The sequence below is a fragment of the Mesoplodon mirus genome, assembly GCF_964341445.2.
Source record: "Mesoplodon mirus genome assembly, chromosome: 11".
Taxonomy (NCBI): Eukaryota; Metazoa; Chordata; class Mammalia; order Artiodactyla; family Ziphiidae; genus Mesoplodon; species Mesoplodon mirus.
The window spans coordinates 18,261,149-18,284,064 of NC_138987.1; the positions used below are offsets into that span (position 1 = coordinate 18,261,149).

The 22,916-nt window shown below is 40.3% G+C and overlaps 1 protein-coding gene across 3 annotated transcripts in view; it reads right to left on the minus strand.

The window, feature by feature from the left end:
• Window positions 1-22,916, minus strand: part of EEA1 (early endosome antigen 1) — a 525,485-nt gene that overhangs the window by 190,725 nt on the left and 311,844 nt on the right. For all 3 annotated transcript variants that reach the window (XM_082635349.1, XM_082635350.1, XM_082635351.1), the window contains 2 exons: window positions 7,499-7,635; window positions 7,257-7,371 (listed from right to left, as the gene is read on the minus strand). In XM_082635349.1, coding sequence (XP_082491475.1) covers window positions 7,257-7,371; window positions 7,499-7,635 — 252 coding nt within the window. The remainder of the gene's footprint in view (window positions 1-7,256; window positions 7,372-7,498; window positions 7,636-22,916) is intronic.

Sequence of the window (22,916 nt, forward strand, 5' to 3'; positions counted from 1 at the left end):
CAGGAGAGGGGATTACATAGGGCATGAATACCAGGAGGCAAGGGTCATGGGATATCGTAGAGCTTCCTACCACAGGGATACATTGCAATTGCTTCTTTCCCTTCTTTTCCCCAATGGATAAATAGAATGTTCCATGGGGGCAGAGAAAGTATCTTCTTCATTGTGGTATTCCCAGTACTGGGCACAGTGCCCCAAATTTAAAACTGCTCAATAAATGTTTCTTTCAAGGAAACAAGAAGGAAGGAAAAGAAGGAAGGAAAGGAAGGAAGGAGGAGGGGGAGGGAGGGGGAAGGAGGGAAGGAGGGAGGCAGGTGAGGAGGAAGGAAGAAAGGAAAGATCTAAGTGAGAAGATCAGGGTACTCTGCTAATCCCTGGAGAGCAGGGGTGGACCTTCAGGAAAGGAAAACTCAACTATAAAGACTCTGGGAATGGAGTCAGGATTTCCATCTCTTCCCTAGTCCTGAGCATAAATGAACCTCCAGGGAAATGGAGGCCACTCTGTGAACAGACTGCACCCACCATCCTGCTCCGAGCAAAGCTTCTGTGGATGCTGAACAGTTGAGCTCTAAAATAGCATAAGAGTCACCCACGGAAGGACAACCTTGATTGGGGTCCCTCATAGGGCATATACAGGTTTTGCTGAAGGAGCTGTACTTGTTGGCAGACAGATCAGGGAGCACTCTGAGGTGTTGCTCTCCACTTGCAGAGAGCAGTGAGAAGTTCTACTGAATGTGTATATGCTGCTTTGTCATTTAACATTGTAAAGTAAAGATATTACTTAGTTACAAATTCTTGTGAGCAAAATTTTAATGGATCCATAATATTGAATCAAACAGTTGTAACGTGAGCTGTTCAGCCATCGTTCCGCCCTTGCATTTATGGGTTGTTCCCGTTTCCCACGGTTACACAATGCTGTAATGAATGTTTTTATAAACCTGTCTTTTCACAATTGTGACTATCTCTTTAGGTTAAATTCCTAGCAGTGAAATTGTAGGGTAGAGTATATATATGCACACTGTGTGTGTGTTTGTGCTCACACATGTGTGTGTTTGCTTGTGTATACTGTCAAACTGCCCCCAGAAATGATGCACGAATCCTCATTCCTGATGTAGAATAGTGCCTGTTATTACACACTAGCTGAGACAAGGTTTCATTATCTTTACAAAGTTGTCAGGCTGATAGCTGAAAAATAATAGCTTATTATTGTTTTAATTACATGATGAAGCAAATTATATGATATTTTGTGAAAAAAAATTACATGATGTCGTCATTAATGCTGCCCACCAAATATTTCTTACTTGTCACCTTCTGAGCATGTAGTAGGATTGAATTTCATGGCATTTGATATTCGGTGGGGCCATGTGACCTGTTCTAGTCATTGAATTGTGACTAGAAATAACATGTATTTCTCTGAGCTGAGTATTTCATTGGCAGCGCAAGATCCTACAAAGCTCTCCTTTGCTTTGGCTACTGGTTACCAGCAATATTCTTGAAGGTGGCCTGGGTCCCATGGCCCAGGGACATGCCATATTAATTCCATGGAACAAAGCCTCCAGCTAAGCCGTGTGAGATGTGAGCAAAAAATAAACCTTTCTCTTGTTTTAAGCCACTGAGATTTGGTGTTGACTGTTGCTGCAGGATTACCTAGACCACCCTGACTGATGCATTAAACATCTTGGATCTTAATGAGATTGAACACATTTTCCTATGCCTATTGACATTTTGTATGTCCTTTTCTGTGAATTTTCTATTCATGTCCTTGCATGTTAACTTTTTAAGCTTATGGTACTCAACTACACATTTGTCAAGGCTGAATCTGATCCCTTCTGAGGTATCAGGGAAAAGAATGAAGTCTGTGAAATACAACATAAAGTATGGGTCTACCACAGCACACGTTTTAATGTTTTTTAAGTAATGTACTTTCATTTCAGTGATAATGTCAAAAAATATATAAACATATTCTGGATCATTTAAATGGCCACTTTATAACTGAGGGATGCTATTTATTTTTATGACCCAAACGGTTTCTTATGGTGTCAAGTAGCACTACTCAACACACAGACCAATAAGAATAAAAATGGACTTAAAACATAATGTTTTTGCACCAAGTGAAGGACAAATGATGTCTCCACATATTGTCCACTGTAAGATCAGAGGTTTCACAGCAGAATAAGTAGAGAAACTTGTAGGAGCACTGAGTCATCACACAGCCCACCCACATCAACACAAGCAGGCTCAACTCAGAAGAATCTGGCACAGCACTCAGTACCATTTTTATGTGGTCATTTGTCTCCGTTATGGTCCTTTGCTTGCAAACAACATAACTGATTCTGGCTAACTCAAGCACTAAATAATTGATTGAAATGATACAAGAAAATGCAGAATTGAAGAAGAAAACCAGTCTCAGAAAGAGCCAGACTAGGGCAGCTCCAGGGATCTCAGTACCATGAATTCCTGGAATAGTACATTTTGGAGACTGCCAACAAAATGACTCAGCCCCAGTCATCTTCCATCTGTGTGTCTGTATGTCCTAGATTCAAATTCCTGGGTCCCTTTGAGTCATGTCCTCATCATTTTGCTGGCAGGGGTGGGGGTAGGTTGGGGGGGTGAAAGGAGGATGTATGGGACTTCAAAATGCTCAAGTCATCCAGATGCCTGATGAAAACAAAAGGTTGTATATTCTCAAAGTATGTGTGAGATATCAAGGGCCCCTCCTAGAAGGTTTGGGGGATTTAATCCTTCCTAGGCAGGGGAGTGCATGGGGTCTCTTTCTTATGAAGGCTTTTCCTTGTTTAAAAAAAAGGAAACTAGGGGCTTCCCTGGTGGCGCAGTGGTTGAGAGTCCGCCTGCCGATGCAGGGGACACAGGTTCGTGCCCCGGTCTGGGAAGATCCCACATCCCGCGGAGCGGCTAGGTCCGTGAGCCATGGCCGCTGAGCCTGCGCGTCCGGAGCTTGTGCTCCGCAACGGGAGAGGCCACAACAGTGAGAGGCCCGTGTACCGCAAAAAAAAAAAAAAAAAAGGAAACTAAAGTGAATATCCAGAAGGCATTCAGGAAAAACATAAATTACAAAAGAACAACCTGCAGTCTAAGAAGAATGTAAAAGATGGAAGTACTCTTCCATGAAATGGATGAAGGAAAGAAGGAATGAAAAGGGCTATTTCTGGGCCTCATGAGATTCGGTCTTAGACTCACAGTCAAAGAAACAGCCGTCTGCAAAAAAATTAAATCAAAAGAAATTTAGAACTTTGCTGTCTTTTGATAAAATATTGAAGTTGGGGTATATTTTTAATATGCAGCAAAACTCTTTGAAGTATACTTTAGGGTTTAGACACCTTTCTCATGATCAAGTTTTCTTATGTGCTCTGTGCTGGCTTCCACCAGAATCATGCTCTCTGCTGTCTCCCTCTATTTCAGAAAATTCTACTTGACACCTTCTTTAACTTGTCCTCAGTTCACTTTTATGGATATCAGCTGAACCTCCTTGAGTTTTTTAGTTTTCTTTTTTCTTTACCCTATTACCTGGATTCTACATAACAAAGAAGAACCTAGGAAATGATCTAGAAACCAACAGAAGGGCCTTGATAGTGGGTGGAATCCAAAATTCACTCATTTCCCTATAACACTGATTGTATGTCACCAATATTTTTCATTTTCATTTAATACAAAATATTTTTCAAATTGCCCTTGTGACTTCCTTTTTTGGCCCATACGTTATTTAGCAGAGTGTTGATTAATTTCCAAATATTTAAGGATTTTCCAGATATCTTTCTGTCATTAACATCTAGTTTATTTATGATGTGCCTCAAAAGCATATTTTTGTATTCTGTTTTGGGATGGAGTGTTCTACAAATGTCACTTAGGTCAAGTTGGTTGATCTTTAGTTAATTATAGTCTACCTTCAAATAATATTATGTCTTCAACAGTATACTCCCAGTTCCTAACTCCCATTTTTGTGCTATGTTTCATTTTACGTGTGCTATATACACATACTACAGTGAAACTATTTTTGCTTTAGCAAATCATCAATCTTTCTAGAGAAAATAAAACTTTAAATTTTTTTTGTTTTTACCTTCACTTTTGCGATTTCTAGCACTGTTGATTTCTCTAGGCAGATCCAAGTTTCTGTCTGATATAATATTGTTTCTGTCTGAAGAAATTTCTTTAACATTTCTAGGAGTACAGGATTGTTTTATAATTCATTCTCTCAGTTTTTGTTTGTTGGAAAAAGTCTTTATTTATATTTCATTTTCAAAAGATATTTCTGACAGTTTTCTTTTTTTTCTTTCAGTACATTAAAGATATCACTCTATTGTGTTCTGACTGGCATAGCTTGTGACAAGAAGACTGCTGTAACTCTCATCTTTGTTCCTCTGTAATAGGTCTTGTTTTCTCTGGCTGCCTTAGAAATTTCTCTTTATCCTTGGTTTTCAGTAGTTTGACTATGATGTGTCTAGGTGCTCGGTTTGTTTTGTTTGTGGAACAGCTGTGTCTTAGAGCAATGCTTTTCAAAACTTAGTGTGCAAATGACTCTCCCAGGGAGCCTATTAAAATACAGATTTGATTCAATAGGTCTGTGGTTTGGCTTGAGTTTCTGCATTTCTAGTAAGCTACCAGATGAAGGCAATGTAGCTAAGGTCTTAGAACAGTCTGTCAGGGGTAGGAGAGGCGAGCAATTTACCTGGCGGCAATTTCTGATTTTTTGTCTCTCACTGGTCAGGTTCATCTAGTGGGGTGTTAACACTCCCCTATATTTCTGAGTTGTATTACTCCCCCTTCAAGCAGCCGCTGAGGAAGCGGAGACAACAGAGCCTGGGAGGTTGAAGCAACCATTGGTCTTAGAAAATGAGAAATGGGCACTGACAGCCACAGGAATGAAACACATCAGAAGTAGGGTAAATAGCAAGTGGGAGGATAGGTGAATCTGCATAGTTGTGTAAACTGAGTCCAGTCCCAAGGGAATGCCTTTTAAGCGCATGATCTGGAAACGGCATACAACACTTATTCACATCCCATTAGCAAGAAACTAGCCACATAGCCACAGCCAGCTGCAAGAGAGAGTGAGAAGTGTTGACTTTAGCTGAGAAGCCTGTCATCAATTTGTATTTCTCATACATTCATAAATTATATTTAAGATGGTCTACTTACAAATAATCAAGGTTCTTAATCTGTAAAGCCAGAATTTTACGTTGTTCTGCTCCTGAAAAACTACAAATATTGAACAAATATGCTCATTAAAGGCCTCCAGAAAACCAGAACATCGAAATCAGGAATACAAGTCACTTCTTAGCAGAGCTGAGGACTTGCGCATAGATAGATAGATAGATAGGTAGATAGATAGACATGAATTTAGGTAATTAAATGGCATGTGACAGCCTATTCCATAATATGAAATTTACTATTCATTAATAGCAATCAATTACCAAATTGACCCAAACTAGGTAATTTGGAATATAGATGTCACCAAGAAAGACAGGAACTCAAAAAAGAATAATATCTCACACACAATGTGTTTTCAAGTATGCGGGAAGAAAACCCAAACGAAAACACCTTATAGACATAGTTAAGACCTTGAAAAATCTCACAGGCAGCTTTTTGCTCTGGTCACACACAATTTCAACCCACTGCAAAGCTCTCACTTGACCATTCAAAAAGCAATTTCAAAGTACCTTAAGAAATTGTGAGCCATGGCATGGCATAATTCAGATACTCTATCTAACCCCAATTGCTTTTCATACTTCTTCATTAACCATTTATTGATCACTTGTCATGTGATATCTATCATCATGTCTTTCCAGAAACCATTTCTTTTTGGGCATCAGTCTATCATTTTGCCTTATGACTACGATGAGCAACTCTCAACCTGGAAGCAAGCCCTTGAAGAGACCAATTTGATCTGCCAAATGTTTTAATTCTCATTCCTCCTACCCTACCCTTGGTCCCTCATGACCTCTTCTCTTATGGGATCCACGTGGTATGGCTCAACATACAATATGTAGGAGGCAGTAGACATAGAGATTAGGAGTCGAAATTTAAGGACTAGACTTCTTCAGGTCATATTCCAGCTCAGTCAAGGTTGTAGCTGTGTAACCTTGGCCAAATTACTTAAGCTCTCTGTGCCCCAGTTTCTTCATATGTTAGAAAGGGGATAATAATAGTATTTAACACAGGGTTTTTGTAAGGATTAAATGGCTTAATTTATGTAGAGCACTTAGAATAAAGTATTTAGTACATAGACCATAGTAAGTTCTCAAAAATCACAATTATTAATATTTCTCTGGGACATGTTTGCCTTTTATAGGCATTTATTGAATACCTATTATTTATCAAATATTTACTGGGCTCATTGCTTATTGCTGCTATAATAAATTACCACAAATTTAGTGGCTTAAATTAATAAAACTTTATTTTCTTTCATTTCTAGAGTCCAGAAGTCTGAAATCAGTTTCATTGGGCTAAAGTCAAGATGCTGGCAGGGCTGGTTCCTTCTGCAGGCTCTAGGGGAAAGTCTATTTCCCTGCCTTTTGTAGCTTCTCTAGCTGTATTCCATGCATTCATTGGCTTATAGCCACTTCCTCTATCTTCAAAGTTAGTAGCATATCATCTTCAAATCTCTCTCTGCTTCCATCATTGCATTGCCTTCCATCTGACACTTCTGTTTCCCTCATACAGGGATAGTTATGGTTACATTTAGGACCCACCTAGATAATCCAAGATAATCTCCCGATCTCAAGAGGAGATGATTACATCTGCAGAATGCTTCTGCCATATCAGGTAACATTCATAAGTTAAGGAATTAAGACCTGGATATCTTTGGGGGTCATTATTAAGCCTACCAGGTTCACTCTGGGCCAAATAGTTGGCTCAGCCTTGTACATAATTAACTCATTTAGTCTGCATGAAAATTCTGTGAAGTTGTTTTTAATCCCCATTGTTGAGATGAGAGCACTAAGGCATGGAAAGTTTTGTCAGGTATCCAGTAAGCAGCAAAGTCAGAAATCGAACGCAAGACCCTTGGATTCCAAAGCCCATACTGTCAATCAATCACTCTGTTCTCTCTGCCAATGTTTGGTGGAAGAATAAGGTGGAATAGGAAGAGGTGTCTAAGGCAAGGTACATCCCAAACTAAGAGAGCCCTGAGTGGTCTGACAGCAGCCTTAGGGGCAGGGAATAGGGCTTGAGGATTGTACCATCGCAGAAGACCTCTTGATGGACTTGGCAATGTTTTTATTTCTGATGGTTTTATTTCTACTTACCCTCTCAAACATCTTCTCTTCTTTTGCCACTTCTCTCCTTGGGACTGGAGCTTCCTTCTCACTCTGGTAGGGAGTTCTATTCTTCACTGTTGGAGAGACACAACTTGGAACAGACCTGCAAATGACCACCAGCAGTCAGTTGCTACTTTTCCTATTCCCTGGGTCCTTCAAGGTCAGAACAGCATTGTTACACTGTCCTAGAAGAGTCCCCTCAGAGAAGAATGGCTAAGGCAGGACATTACCCTGAGGAAGTGCTCCCAGGATGGGGGACAAATGATGATGAAAGGAAGACTTGCTGTTTCACCCCGAAGGTTGAAGTAGCAGGTGCATCCTGAAATGGCATGCTCTTCCTGTTTCTTAACTCCTGCAGTCTCACTTCCTACAGATAAGAATAGCTCAGAATTATTAACTACATCCTATAATTTAAAATAAATAAGAACAATCTGTTTATGGTTACCCACAATGTGTTAAGCTAAATGAAAGGCTGTTCAACAAACCTGAAGAAGATGTTCAATAAACAAACAAACAAACTCAAACCACCAAGTTCAGAGACAAGGTAGCTAAAGTGCTTGAGGAATAGTTTTATCAACTCCCCTCCCCATTGTTTGCAACAGTCATCAAGCTTATACACCTGTTTCTTCATCCAAATCTCTGCTTAAAGTCACCTCTTCCTGGAAGCTCGGGATAACTATTGAAAACCGGCTGCCCCCATCACTCTCTAAGCCATGCTCCTGTTTTATTATCCTCAGAATACTTCTCACTCTCAGGAAAAAAGCATCTCTTTTCAAAATCTAGACTTTAATCTTCTTTATCTCCTTGTTAGAATACAAGCTCCATGAGAGCAGGGATCTCTAGGTGTTAGAAACTATAATGGTCGTTGACGCTCAGTAGACAGTCAATAAACACTGCTGAATGAATATACTGCATGAGCTTCTCCAAGTAAGTGGAGGCGGGGAGAGATAAGAGGAGTTGAGAAAGAGACCATCTCTTTATTTAACCTAATCTTCCTTCCCCCACTGAAGTTCCACTGCTCTAGAAAAAGGGAGGCAACCAGCACATTAAAAGAGAAAAAAAAAGAAGCTAATTCATGGTTTTTATGCTGCCTGATAATTTCAGGCATTTTTCAGGAATAATTTTGACACTGATTTTTTTGCCTCAGGCATTAGAAGCTTAACACTCTGTGTGAGGTGTGGCGTCTCATACTCATAAAAAGGTTGGTCTACAGAGGGTGCTAGTTCACTTCAAAAAACTAATATAAGTGACTAAACTTTCATTGGGTCCTGGAAAGAGTTTACAAAGCAAGCAGGGAAGCAGCTTAGTAACAACTAATGAAATGCTTAAATTTGCCACATTTGGCTTCATAACCAAAGTTTAAGGAAAAACAAAAAGAAAGCAGTCTGTGAAAATGCCAGAAGCATTCAAAGACCTAGCCTGGGGAAAAGAAATGGCATCGTTTTTAAAGAAGAGAAGCCAGGGAAGCATCCAGAAGTAGAGAATATTGTGCATGTTGTGAAAGAGAAGCCAGAGGCTGGGAGAAGTTGCAAGTCTTGGAGAGAGGCTGGCAGACCTCTGCCAAACCCCACCCTGCACTTCATGCTGAGAAACAAGGGTTTTAAGGCCTGGGGAGAGATGCCTGTAGACTGTCAAGATGGGAGTATTCTTCCTAAGCTGTTTAACTGAGCATATCATTCTTAAAACTGACCCTGGATTTCAGGGTTCAACAAGGCCTGGGGGACAAAGAGCCACTTGAGAGTTTTGAAATAGGTACTTGGTCACAGTAGGCTTAGTGGGAACCGCAAGGGAGTCTGGTAAGAGGGAGAAGCCTCTTCAAGGTTTGGATCCACTAAAAAATCTTCAGGAGGGGAAATGGAACCAGCAAGTTAGTTCTCTGTGAAAACTTTTGAACCCTCTTAGAATGAAGAAACAGTCGAGGCAGCTTTGGTAGTCCAGAGCTAACCTTGAGGCAGAGATTCATAATCCTAGTACTCTAGCCTTCATATTCCAGTGATCAGATACAAATTTTCAAGGAAATCTGAACTCAAAAATCCAAAACAGCTGTGACACAGCTTATTATGTATGATGCTTTCAGTTGGTGACTGTCCTTGCCTTTGTCAGTTCAAGGTAGATTAATCATTTTAATGTTCAATGGTTAAACTTTAAACCAAATCAATAAAGGGCATGAATGAGTTTGCAAAAACAATCAGCCACCTCCCTCAATTTAATCGTAAAAATCAATTAAATCAGGTTTTTCCTTGGCACAGTGTAGGGAAAACATCTGTTTTCCCAATGAACTATCTCATTGATTAAATGATTCATTTGGAAGACGTAGCTACAGTCTATGTAAGGCCACAGGCCAGTCATGTCAACGAGCAAAGCAGGCCAGTTATGAGGGCTTGATCCCTATGGGGAGGTGCAAACAATGTTTCTGGGTCCCATTTTTCAAGAGAAGCCAGTAGATTTATGTGAAGTCTCCTGATTTTAAAAATGGTGCTAAATAATTAAAAGAAATGTTTTCAATACTGTGTGAACCACATAAAGGAAACCTGGGGCTGAACCTGGCCCAGGTACTGCCACTCAACCATGTTTGGTAGCGGGGTGAATATAAGTCTCAGGAAGGTGATGTCACCCCGCTGCACAACTGGCAGGTGACACTCAAGAAAGGCACGTGTCTCCCAGAGCCCAGGACTTCCTGACTACACCATTCTTAGATACTAACCCTCTGCTGATGGGTTACATCTATAAAGTCCTTTTAATATATGCAAACATAGCAAAATCCTTTTTTAAAAATTACAGTACATTGATTCAACTTCAGGGTTTACCTCATACTAAGGCAAGTAAGCACAGGTTTCTGGAGGGAGTGAAACTTCAGGCTGGTGCTCCTCTGAGGTATCCTTCCCTCTGACTGTAAAAATCATCAAATAAAAACCAAATCTGGATGTAGTAAGAAGGGCTTTGTTCAGAAGGATTATTGCAAGGGGAAGAAAGGGACTATGGTCGTAGGGAGAAGCCTTGATCACAAGGTCCTCAAGTGTCTACAGAGTGAGTAGAAAGGGGTTTTCTTTGATAGGGAGAGCAATAAACAAGAACTGGGTGTGGGCAAGTGGGATGAACTGGGTGTGGGCATGACGGGATAGCGGGTCACAGGAGGTTTCACCCTGAGGCCAGCCTATTTTAAGGAGGACCCTCAAGGAGTGGGTGTAGGCTGGCTCCTGCTGAGGGTGGGCCAAAGTTCAGGGACCTGGGATTAGGAGAGAAGTTTAAGCAAAGCTAGGTTGACAAACACTTTGTCCGGACTGATTGGTGGCCGCAGGCAGTCCAACCAGTCACTTATGAGGCAAAGAGTGGGAATCTGGAATCTGTGTCTTGCCTTATCACAGGTAAGCCAGGGGCGCCTTCGTGAGTCTTATTTAAGTGATATTGAGAAAGGTGGTTTCTTGCAGTAAGCCATTTTCCAGAACAAAAAAGGGCAAAGGTGGGCTTCCCTGGTGGCATAGTGGTTGAGAGTCCACCTGCCGATGCAGGGGACACGGGTTCGTGCCCCGGTCCGGGAAGATCCCACATGCCGCGGAGTGGCTAGGCCTGTAAGCCATGGCTGCTGAGCCTGCGCGTCCGGAGCCTGTGCTCCGCAACGGGAGAGGCCACAACAGTGATAGGCCGGCGTACCGCAAAAAAAAAAAAAAAAAGGGCAAAGGTTTTTCTCAACCTTCAGGTAAAATTCAACATTGTCCAAACATAAGCACAAGACAAAGGCTGAGAGTGGGATAGACCTGTTGCCAAGGTCCAAACTAGTTAAGTCCAAGGTCGACTTTCGCCATAGAAGGAGGGACAGAAAGAAGCTAGGAAGGTCCTGGTTTCCTCTGGAGAGGGGCGAGCTATTGTAGAGTGTGGAGGCTCCCACCTGCTGGCTCCGGGCACACAGAGGCTGGCATGGTTGGCTGAAGGCAGCAACTGGGAGGAGTGGCATCAGCTCCCCCACTGCCAAGGGAGCAGGTGCAGGACTGGCAGGTCATAGGTGTAGTGATCTCTGGTCCCAAAATACCCTTGAAATGATTGGGAGCCATTTCAGGATTGGGAAGCCAAGAGAACGTGTGGGACCAAAGGACCCCTTGGGTTTTACTCACAGCCATCCCCACAGCCATCATGAGCCACTGAGAAAGACTCAGAAAAGTTCCAGGAATCAGCTGATGGGGGCTTGTGTGAAATAACAGTTTTTCTTTTAATTACTATTATCTTGCTTTCTCACTCTATCTCAGGTTGATGTGACCTGGGAGATGATGTTTGCAACATTACGTTTGTATAAATGGTCACATTCTCTGTAGGGATGCAAGCCACCAGGGAATGCCCTTCAGATAACACTTCATTTCATCAGATCCTCCTTCTGTTTAACTTGCTCTCATCCCTACAGTTCAACTCAGGATTTATTGCCCTTGTCTTACAGTCTAAAGAACAGAGGGCTGTCTTTGAAGTGGACATGAAAAGTGTCACCCCAAATAGACTACCCATATATCACTGAAAGTTTAAAACAACAAACACAATAACACAAATGCCTTCCACTGTTTTGAGCATGCCAGCAGGTCTTCCCATTGTTCAAGTCATTTTTGAGTTTAAATTGCTATCATTCTAACAAACGTTAGTAAATTAGCTAACATCTGCTAATGAAGCCCACTCTATTAAAAACCAAATATATCCTCAACTTGAGTCATTTATTTAATGTCCAGGACAGCACTGTCTCCCAGTAATATAATGCAAGCCACATGCCACTTGTAAATGTTGTAGTAGACACATTAAAAAAAAGAGAGAAAAAAACAGATGAAATTAACTTAATAATACATTTCATTTAGCCCAGTATATAAAAAATATTAAAAATATTCATTTCAGCCAGTAATCAATATAAAAAATTATTAATGAGATATTTTACATTCTTTTTTTCTTTATACTAAGTCTTCAAAATCTAGTGTGTATTTTATACTTGTCACATCTGAACTCAGATATCCTACTGAAGGGAATTAAGATATGCCATCCCAAAATATGCCACTTTGGCATAAGAATGATTTTGAACTGAAGGCGACTAACTGAGAATCAACAGATGCAGGATGAATTCTCTGCCCTCCCATAATCTGCCTAAAAGCAGAGCATACAGTTTCCTTTGTGAAGGTGGTCCTCTTCCTGCACCAGGAAGAGAAGAGCAACTCATCACTGGAGACTCAGAGATGAATTTGCATCAATAGGCCTTACTAGATAACACTTATCTTCCATTAGTTCCCCCATATATTTCCTAGTCATTTCCCCATGATTTATTATCCCTTGAAATCCAAACTTCCTTTCCTTTGTTTAAGTGGTATATAAGCCCCCAAATCTAATCACTTCTTTGAATTTCACTTGCTTTTTGTGAACTTCTGTACGCATCAATAGTAGTAAAAATTGTGCCTTTTCTCTTATTAATCTGTCTTCTGTTAGTTTATCTTGCAGGTCCCCAGTCACTGAACCCTAAAGGATGGAGGAAGTTTTTCCTTCCTGATACTACATTTCAAGTGCTCAATACCACTTATGGCTAGTGGCTACAGTATTAGATAGAGCAGGTCTAAGAGAAAGACAGGTAGTATTGTTCTAGTGTACACATCATTTCTAATCTCCCCTTTTTTTTCTTATATAAAAACTTTTTTGTTCAGTACTTTCTATGATTGAAGAAATTCAACAAAAACAGTATTACATTTTAGCAACTGGTAGAATTAATAGCTTAATTGAGGGTATATTATCTCAGTTTTATATTCTTGAAGGTTCCAGAGCAGGGAAAAAAGGTCAGTCCTTTTCAAGATTCCTTCATACTTTGGTCCTGAAAAAGCTTTTACTAATAGCTTTCCAAAATGAAAAAAAAAAAAGTTAATCTCAATTCAAAAATTATATGTGATTTTAATTTAAAAACAAACATACAAACCAAAACCAAATCAAAGTAAAAATCACATTTGTACCTTGCTGGATTTTCTATTATGTACTCAACGGTGGTTTCTAGCAGTGCTTTTATTCTAGATCCAGGGTGGGAAAACTCTTCAGAACCCAAATAAAATAACTACACATTCTGAAGTTAATTAAAAGTATAAATCATTAGGCTATAAATAGTAGCGTATTTTATTCAATGGTTTTAATTATTTTAGATCTTTGAAACAACAAATGGATTTGATTAAATTGTAATTTGATTTATTAGAATCAAATCAAGGGCATATGTTTTGGCACTTCTATTATTTCTCCAAAAATTTAAAGATGTGCATTTCTCCCTTGGTATATTTTTTGGCTTCGTTTAAAATTTATACAAGTGCTCAATATCTAAAATCTAAGATTAGGATTAGGTATAAAGTCACTTTATCACTGTTATTTTGTCCTTCCCGCCACAACATGTCAGACATAAAAAATGAATCGCAGACCTTTCATCCTACTTTTCTTACACGCCCCGCTTTGCTGCAGTACTTGTCTACTTTCTGAATGAAGACTCATGCTATAGCAGTTAAATCAGTTAAATGAAAATAATATTCCTTTCTCTTTAGCTTATTTTTACCCCAAAGGGTATTTTTTCATTGTACACTTCCTGGCAAAGAAGAAGATGAATATTCACCCTTAATAGGCATGGTTGGATTTATGGTGATGCCAAGTAAATATTTTATAAATGAATGGCTATATGAATCAGCAGATGAATGAAGATGGCCATAACCCAGGATATGACAAATGACTAGAAAACTGGTGTTAGAATCAATGCCCAGTTCTGGGAAGGCTGAGTGTCAGCCATGGCCTTTGTCCGGTCTTCCAGGAGTAATCCATGATAACTATTATCTAGAAGACTGTACCAAAGTAAATCTGCAAAAAGTTATGGATGTTTTTGGCTGTTAGCACTATTCCTCAAAGTGCCTGAAGGCCTGATAAGATTTTGTGCAACTTTGCACTCCTTACACACTACCACGTCGCAAACACAAAATCCATGGCAAGCTGCTGTTCAGTTTAGCTGAGTTATTCACCTACAAAACTGGAACTGTCAAGAAAATGAGCATATCCTTTGAGTGGCTCTCTGAAACTAAAAGTCGACTCCACTGTGATGCTTTTAGCCTTTTTTCTATGCTTGCTCTATCTCAGGGGTTTTAAATTATAGTCCACAGACCCCTACTCAGACCATGGCTTTTAAACCATGGCTATGAACTTCCAGAAATAATGTGTTTCTTTTCTTTTTTTCATTTTTCTGGAAAGAGCTTCCAAAGGATTCTTGAAAGATTAAGAACTCCTGCTCAAAGCACACACTCATCAACTGGGAAGAGAGGAGAAGCACTGTTATAATCAACCAACAGAGAAGATCCCACTGATGCCTGACTTGCAAGGGCCTTGCTCAGCTATTTTGCATCAAGAGAACAGACAACCCTGGCCTAGCATGTTACACATCAGCAGTGGGGTGGCTTTTGGTGTGGAGGCCTCAGTCCACTCTACGCTTAACTGGACTTTATTAATCGGAAGTTTTAGCCGTAGAGAAAAGACCTTATAGGAGCAGTATATCAAATAGTTGTGTCTTGGGTCTTCTGTGCCACACCTATACAGAGATGGTAATTGAAATTAAGAGCATCATCTTTCTTTTATTATTATTTATTTTTGTGGTACACGGGTCTCTCACTGTTGTGGCCTCTCTCATTGCGGAGCACAGGCTCCAGACACGCAGGCTCAGCGGCCATGGCTCACGGGCCCAGCCGCTCTGCGGCACGTGAGATCTTCCCGGACGGGGGCATGAACCCGTGTCCCCTGCATCGGCAAGCGGACTCTCAACCACTGCACCACCAGGGAAGCCCGAGAGCATCATCTTTTGATATAGAGAGGAAAGGAGGAGCTTGACCACAAGGTAACCGCCCTGTTATACTGTGGAAATAGCAGCACATGAGAACATTCATCTCTATGAATCAATCTCCAAGTTTATCTAGGTTATTGAACCAAAAAACCATGGGAAAAAGATAGCAATTATATTCATTCCTTTCTTCCAAGTATTTATTGAGGTCACAAACAAGAGTTATTTATCTCCCTGAGAAGTTTTATGTGTCTGCCTTCACCCATGTTCTTTTGATTAAAGAGGCAGAAAATAAGAACAAATTATTTTTTCAGTCAGCAAAATTAAGTTCAATTGCACTTTAACTCCTATAATTTAATAATATGAAAAGCAACATGCTTTATTCTACATTATCTAATAAAAGAGAGAGTGAAGGGTGAATTATAACAGTATATTATTTATTCCAGGAATGTAAGGATAGTTCAAAGACAGAAATTATAGCAGTGTAATTCATGTTAATGGATGAAAGGACAAAAATCACATGATTTTCTCTTATATATGCAGAAAATAAAGTTTAAATCAATTTCAAACTTTTGAAAAAGCTGTTTAGAAAACAAGGAATAGAGAAGTCCCATAACCTGATAAGGTTATCCACTAAAACTCAGCAGCAAATTTAGTATTTATTGATGAAATATTAGAAGTATTTCCTTTAAGGCTAAGAACAAAACTAGGGTGCCTTTTCTCACCCTTACTTTCCATGTGATATTGGAAGACTTGGCCACTAAAATAAATCAAGAGAAAGAAAGAAATATAAAGATAGGAAGGAAAAGAGAGTCAAGAGGCTCAACTGTCATTATTTCAGGTGATATAAATAGTCACAGAAAACTCGAAAGAGATTCAATAGAAAAACTATTTAGAACTGTTGGCATGTTAATCTAGGAATTAACCTAACAAATATGCACAAAATCTCTTGGAGAAATCTTTAAAATTCTACTAAAGTAGTATTTTTCTAACTTTAATTACATACAAATCACCTGGTGATCTTGTTTAAAAAGCAGATTTTGATTTGGTAGTTTTTGGGTGGAGCCTAAGAGTGAGCATTTCAAAACCTCCCAGGTGGGCTTCCCTGGTGGCGCAGTGGTCGAGAGTCTGCCTGCCGATGCAGGGGACACGGGTTCGTGCCCCGGTCCGGGAAGATCCCACATGCCGCGGAGTGGCTGGGCCCGTGAGCCATGGCCGTTGAGCCTGCGTGTCTGGAGCCTGTGCTCCGCAACGGGAGAGGCCACAACAGTGAGAAGCCCGCGTACAGCAAAAAAAAAAAAAAAAAAAAAAAACCTCCCAGGTGAGGCTGACGGAGCTGATCCATGAACCACAGTTTGAGTATCACAGTACTTAAGCAGTTAAAGAATAAATGGAAATATAGGGCATGCTCAGGTGGAGAAACCTAACCATGATAAAGGTTCTAATTCTCTCCAAACTAATCTATGATTTTAATATAATTCCCACCAAGAGCCCAGTAAAATTTGGGGGCTAGGGAGTATTTGCTCAATTTACATGAAAAAGAAAAATTAAAGTTTTTTTCTCAAGAAAAAAAGAAGAACAAAGTGGGGGAGGGAATTCCCCTACCATATATTAAGACATATTACAAAACCAAGGTAATTAAAAACACAATTTGGTAGTGGCACAGGAACAGACAATAGGACAATAGAATATAGAGTCCAGAAACAGACCATAAGATTTTGATCCATGAAAGAAGTGGCATCAAAACCTAGTAGGGAAAAGATAAACTGTTTTGGTAAATGGTGTGGAGAAAAATGGCTCACCATATGACAGGATAAAAGCTATAAGTCTAATACACACACACACACAGCAAAAGACCTGCAATGAACTGTGTATGTCTCTGGATGGGATTGATCTTGGGCTTCTGATTCTGCGACAGAGCAGATGGGAGACAAACCCTTTGCCTCAGGGTGGCTCACCACATGAGGACACGGGATCTACCACTGACCTCCTTCAATTACTTGCTCTTTGTCTTGTAATTCATGGAAATTCCTCTGAGAATTTCTCACAATGAACCAGTCCTTGGACATAAGCCCAGTATACTGCATTGTGAGTTTTCAAGATTTTTCTGTCCTTTTAAGTATTTTATTGCAAAATTGCTAAGAGCCACGTCACAGCTACTAACCAGATGCAGGTTCAACTACACTCAACTTTTTGATTATTGACTCCAAAATTTTAGCAGTTTTTTCCAACTTTGTGTTGTCCACAAATCTCATTTTTAGATCTTCTTTGTTTTCATTTAAGTTCATAATAAAAATATTTGAACAGGTCAGGGTCATGGACAAAGGTCTCAGACAAATAATTAAGAGATTTTCCACAAAACTGATATGGATCCATTAATTAATCAACAGTGTTTGGGTAAGGCCCTTCCTGATTCCCTCTCTCTGTATATCTACTCTCTCTATAGCTGAGGCTATAGAAATTTCCATCTATGGGCTTGGCCTGCCCATATGTCTAGGAACAAGCCCAGGAATTTGAAGGTCTCCAGAATTAAACTCTAGAACTTAAGAGTTGGGTCATGTTTCCTCCTAGTATAGTATTGGCTCTCATCCAAGGTGTAACAGCTAGGCTTCTGCCATGTGGCCTATTCTTAAATTACTGTCTTGATGAGCTGCTTTTTAACCCCTGTTATCCTATGATTAGAGCACTTCCATTTAAAAAAATAGTTAAACTTGGGTTCTTTTTTATTTTTGGAGAGTTTTGTTTGTTTGTTTTTATTTATTTTGGCTGCACTGGATCTTCATTGTGGGATCTTTGTTGCGGCACACAGGATCTTTAGTTGTGGCTTACATGTGAGACCTAGTTCCCTGACCAGGGATCGAACCCGGGCCCCCTGCACTGGGAGCATGGAGTCTTACCCACTGGAACACCGGGGAAGTCCCTAAACTTGGGTCCTTTTCATCTGCTTCCCCTAAGTCCCCATACAGGAACTTTTTTCCTCCTAAAATCCAACACAAAAATTGGAAGCCTGTAACCTGTCAATTTTTCTGTGGTGCCAACTCTTGCCTTGTTTCCAATTACCATTTGCACCCTATTCCTAGTACACTGTCCATCTTTTAGTATGCCCCACCATTTTTGTATTAGACACTTGTCAGCCTCCTCCCTCCTGATTGCCTGCCTGTACCATTATCTATTTGCTGTCATGGTACCCTTAAAATGTCATGACCTGCCAATCAATGTCTTGTCTTCCTTTAGCATTTTGAATTTCTTCAACATCTGCATCTTTCCCCAATATTTTCCCATTTTTTTGACCAAAATATTATAAGCAGTTTTATCTGATGTTTACTAAAATCAAATATTTTCATGACTTTCTCTGATATGTAATTTACTATCTAGTAATTTTATTTAAAAAGAAATCATTTTAGTTTGGCACGCTTGGTCAAAGTAGATCCTACTGTTTATACCATTAGTTTCTCTAAATGCTTGCATATGAAATATTGTTCCATTCTCTGGAATGACTTTTCTCTGGATATGGAGATTTGAATGTCCATCTCCCACAAAATTCTGGACAACAAAGCCACCAATTTATAGTCACCAATGTATAAACAATAAGGAAAATTTACTATCTCATATAACAAGAAATCCTGGGGTAGACTGACCCCCAGGTTCATTGATTTAGCAGCTCAATATTATCAAAGACCCAGAGTCTCTCCATATCTCTGGCCTGCCGATATCACTATGTGGCCTTGCCCTTAGCTGGCTCCCTTCATGGATGCAAGGGAGTTCCCACAGCTCTGAGTATCATGCCCAGCCAAAAAGGACTGATTTTCCTGGAAGTGTTCTTTTAGGAGCAAGGAAACCTTTCCCAGAAGCTCGCTTTCACTGGCCTCTCATTACATTTTATTGCACAGAACTGGGCACCTGCCCTTTCTAAAGCAATCACTGGCAAGCTCAGACTGATCAGAATTTAACCCTGAGACACATAGGGAAGGGATGGGCAACCCCTTCAAATTGGCTCTTTACCAAATAGGAGAATGTGGGCAAAGGCTCTTGGCTAGGCAACCATACTGTCTGCTCCAAACAGAAGGAATTACTCCCTAATTTGGAGGGTGGGGATATCTGAAGACAGTTACTGAAGAAAACCCATTACAATAGCATGGATTTTTATCTGTTCAAAATAGTTTAAAGCAGGATTGTGTCCAAAACACAAAACACAACACAGGGGTAGATTAAGTTATCTCTAAAATTCCCTGCCAACTGTTTAATGCTATGATTCTGTTCTCATTGTTTCCACTGGGGAAACTGCTTGCAGTTTGGAATTGTGCACATCAGCAATGTCTGTGCTGCCAGCAAAAGTGCACAGTTGCTGATCTGTGAGCATTTCCCCTAATAGCACATTTGTGGAAAACTGAGTCACAGGGATTCTAAGTACTGCGAATCCATTGTTTGAACAATTTTCTGAATGCCTTACATCTTAGATACTGGCAGCTTCCCTGTAAACAAACTATAATGAAACAATTGACATATAATATGGGGTTGGGCAAAGCAAAGCAGGTTGGGCTAACTGGTGTTTTGTGGCAGTGTTCCTTTTTATTTATTGTTGGCTGAAAGCAGGAAATTGTGTTATATAAGGAACAAATTAAATGTGGATGTTACTGCTGCAATGGAAGAAAACTTGCAGAAAAGTTGACCTGACTCATTTAATCATGTGCAGAGACATTACTGTGCTACACGGTAAGCTATTCAAATGAAATATAATCCATATAAATTCCACCTGAGCAACCCAAGTCCTCCTAGAGAAAACTACAGGAGGGAAGGGAAAAACTGGGTAGAGAAGAAAGTTATTTTTGTGGCAGTCAAGGTATGATTATTTGTAGGTCCATAAATTATCAGCCAAGGTTCTCATTTCTCTGGAGTAAGAATAGAGAGGAGTAGCTGAATGCAAGGGATACTCAGGGCTAGAATCATGGGACTCAGCAACTGATTGGATTTGGGAAGCAAGAAAGAAGAATTGAAAATAATGGTGTGCTTTTCTCAATATTATTGAGCAATTACTGCATTATGGACACCATGCTAAGTGCTTAATATAATTACTGGGTCTCTTATTTCTCCCAGTAGTTCTATTAAATAAGTACTATTGTTATTTCCATTTTATAACTAAAGAAACTGAGGCTTCATGGGGTGAACTTAGTAAATGGCAGAGATGAGATAAAAATCCACATCCCAATTTTTAATTCATCGTTACTCTCTGCCTTTCTGGGTGGGAAGGAGGAAAGTGAGGAATTTCCATTTAGGCATACTGAGTTTTAAGTGTTGGCAGGACTTTTGATTGCAGATGTCCAGCAGGCTATGGGAAATGTGAAACTAAGCTCAGGAAAAGATTTAGGATGGAGGATAGATTTGGCAGTCATTTGCTGAGAGGTACAAGTTAAAGCCATGAGCTTGCCCTTGGAGACTATGAGATCTACTAACTCACTTTTGCTGTGCGCATATCCTTATGCACCTCAAACATCAGGAATTGGAAGAAAGACTGATTGACCCATAGGCTCGTCATACTGGTCTGACTGGCCCACTGGCTGCCTGTGTGACTTTGGGCAACTCACTTCACCACTTTGAATCTCTGTTAAATGAAGTCTCTCCCAGCTCTGAAGTTCTAGACAAATGCAGGCCTGGACTAAGACAGTTGCAGTGAGAGAGGAAAAGAAGATGAATGCAAGAGTTACTGCAGAGACAATTGACCTGATGCCAAAACATGTGAGAGAAGGAGAGATGAAAGATGAAGAAAACTTTCCTAGCCTAGAGTTTAGTGGAATTGGCACCATTAACCAAGACAGAGAAGGAGGTGGTACCAAAGAGTTTTGGAGAGATGATAATGGGCTTTGTTTTGGATGTGAAGAATTTGAGGTGTTGTCCACATGCTGTTTCTTTGGGTGTTGGTAGGTAAATTGCTGGACTAGAAATATTTATTTATATAGACATGGATCATAGATCTGGAGTTAAGAGGGCAGAGCCCGGTGATCCACTGCATAACCTTTGAGATCTCTTCTGTCTCTCTGCCTCCCTGACCACAGTCTCCATAGCAACGTGACTCACTGTCCTTGTTGGATTACCTCTCTCTGGATCAGCTGGTTTTTGCGCTGCCTGACCAAGGGCAGAGTACCCTCCATGTTTCCTGAATGAGTGGCAAATGTTGTTCTAGGTAGTTCGGATATTTTCTCATACCGTAGTTCATTGCTTCTCCCTTTTCTCTTTATACTCCTTTCTAATAAGCCCCACTTTTAACTTTTCACATCTTGATCTTCTTTCCTTTAATTTTTCTCCCCCTAGGCGCTTGCTCCTTTAGTGAGCAGCTCTTCACTGTTTCATTCATCTTTTTTCCCCCATTGCCTCGAGTTTCATTCATACCCTTCCTTAGGCCCCATGAAAAGCTTCCTGCATCCTTAACTTCCAACCAATAATAATTCTACCCTTCAATCTCTGGCATCCTTATCCTTATCTTTCATCCTTATCATCATAATTAATAGCTAATTTGTCCCAGGTCTCGAATTAACTGCTCGGTATGCATTAGCTCATTTAATTGTTACAATAATCCTGTGTGGCAGGTACTCTCAGTTCTATTATACAGGAAAGGAGCTGAGTTTTGGAGTGATTGCATTACTTGCCTGAGTCCCACAGTGAATAGGGGAGCAAGGAATCGAACACAGATTGATGCAAAAGCCCAAGCTCCACCCACCAAGTGTCACTGCTTTCTCTAACCAAACTAATGGTTTATGCTTCTTACCTTTGACCAATTTAATTCCACTTTTCTGAAGTGTCTTCAACATTTCAATAATGAATACAACAATTATTTAAGCAACTAATCCTTAGATATCGATCTATAAAAAGTCCTTTTAGTTGCCCATTATCACTCCCAAACCAACCAGACCCACACATCATATTCTCCCAAACATATGTATACACAAGGCATTCACCTTTTTTTTTTAATCGTTTCCTTTCCTGCTCATCTCAATGTAATGAGGTTAACAAGAAAGATTTTACATATTAGGGGAGGGAAGTGTTACAAAAAGAATATGAGGCGCAGGGCTTCCCTGGTGGCGCAGTGGTTGAGAGTCCCCCTGCCGATGCAGGGGACGTGGGTTCGTGCCCCGGTCCAGGAAGATCCCACATGCCACGGAGCGGCTGGGCCCATGAGCCATGGCCGCTGAGCCTGCGCGTCCAGAGCCTGTGCTCCGCAACGGGAGAGGCCACAGCAATGAGAGGCCCGCGTACCGCAAAAAAAAAAAAAAAGAATATGAGGCGCAGACCCAATTTTGGTAAAAACAACAACACTTGTATGAGATACAAGAGATATACAGAGTAGCTAAATAAAAGTAAACAATAGTGAATGATTAAGTGTTCCAAAGAAAAATAAAAGCAGTAAACACTGCAGATATCCGTGGAAGAGGAAGACTTTAAGGATGAGTGGGATTTGGTGGCTGGAGGACAGAAACCAGAGTGAAGACAGAAACCAGCATCTTCATCACTGACCGCTATTTACCAAGCACCCCATGGGTTAGATATTAAATTAAGGTTATTGGGATAAAGAGATGTACAAGCTGCTGTCTTTCTCCAAATACTTGGTTTATGGGAAAAGCCTAATTTACAGATAGTGAAATAAATAGCAATACAAAGAGGCACATAATATACAGAGCAAGAGTTTCAGTAATTCTGAAAATGAAATTTACCCCAACAAGAGGAATAAGCCCAGGGACAGAGAGTAAGCCATTAGGCATGGAGCAAAGGGTGCACTAATTGTTAACAAAGACTTCTATAAGCCAGGCACTGAATACCATTGATACCAAGAACTCAAAGCCAACAGGAGGAACCAGGAG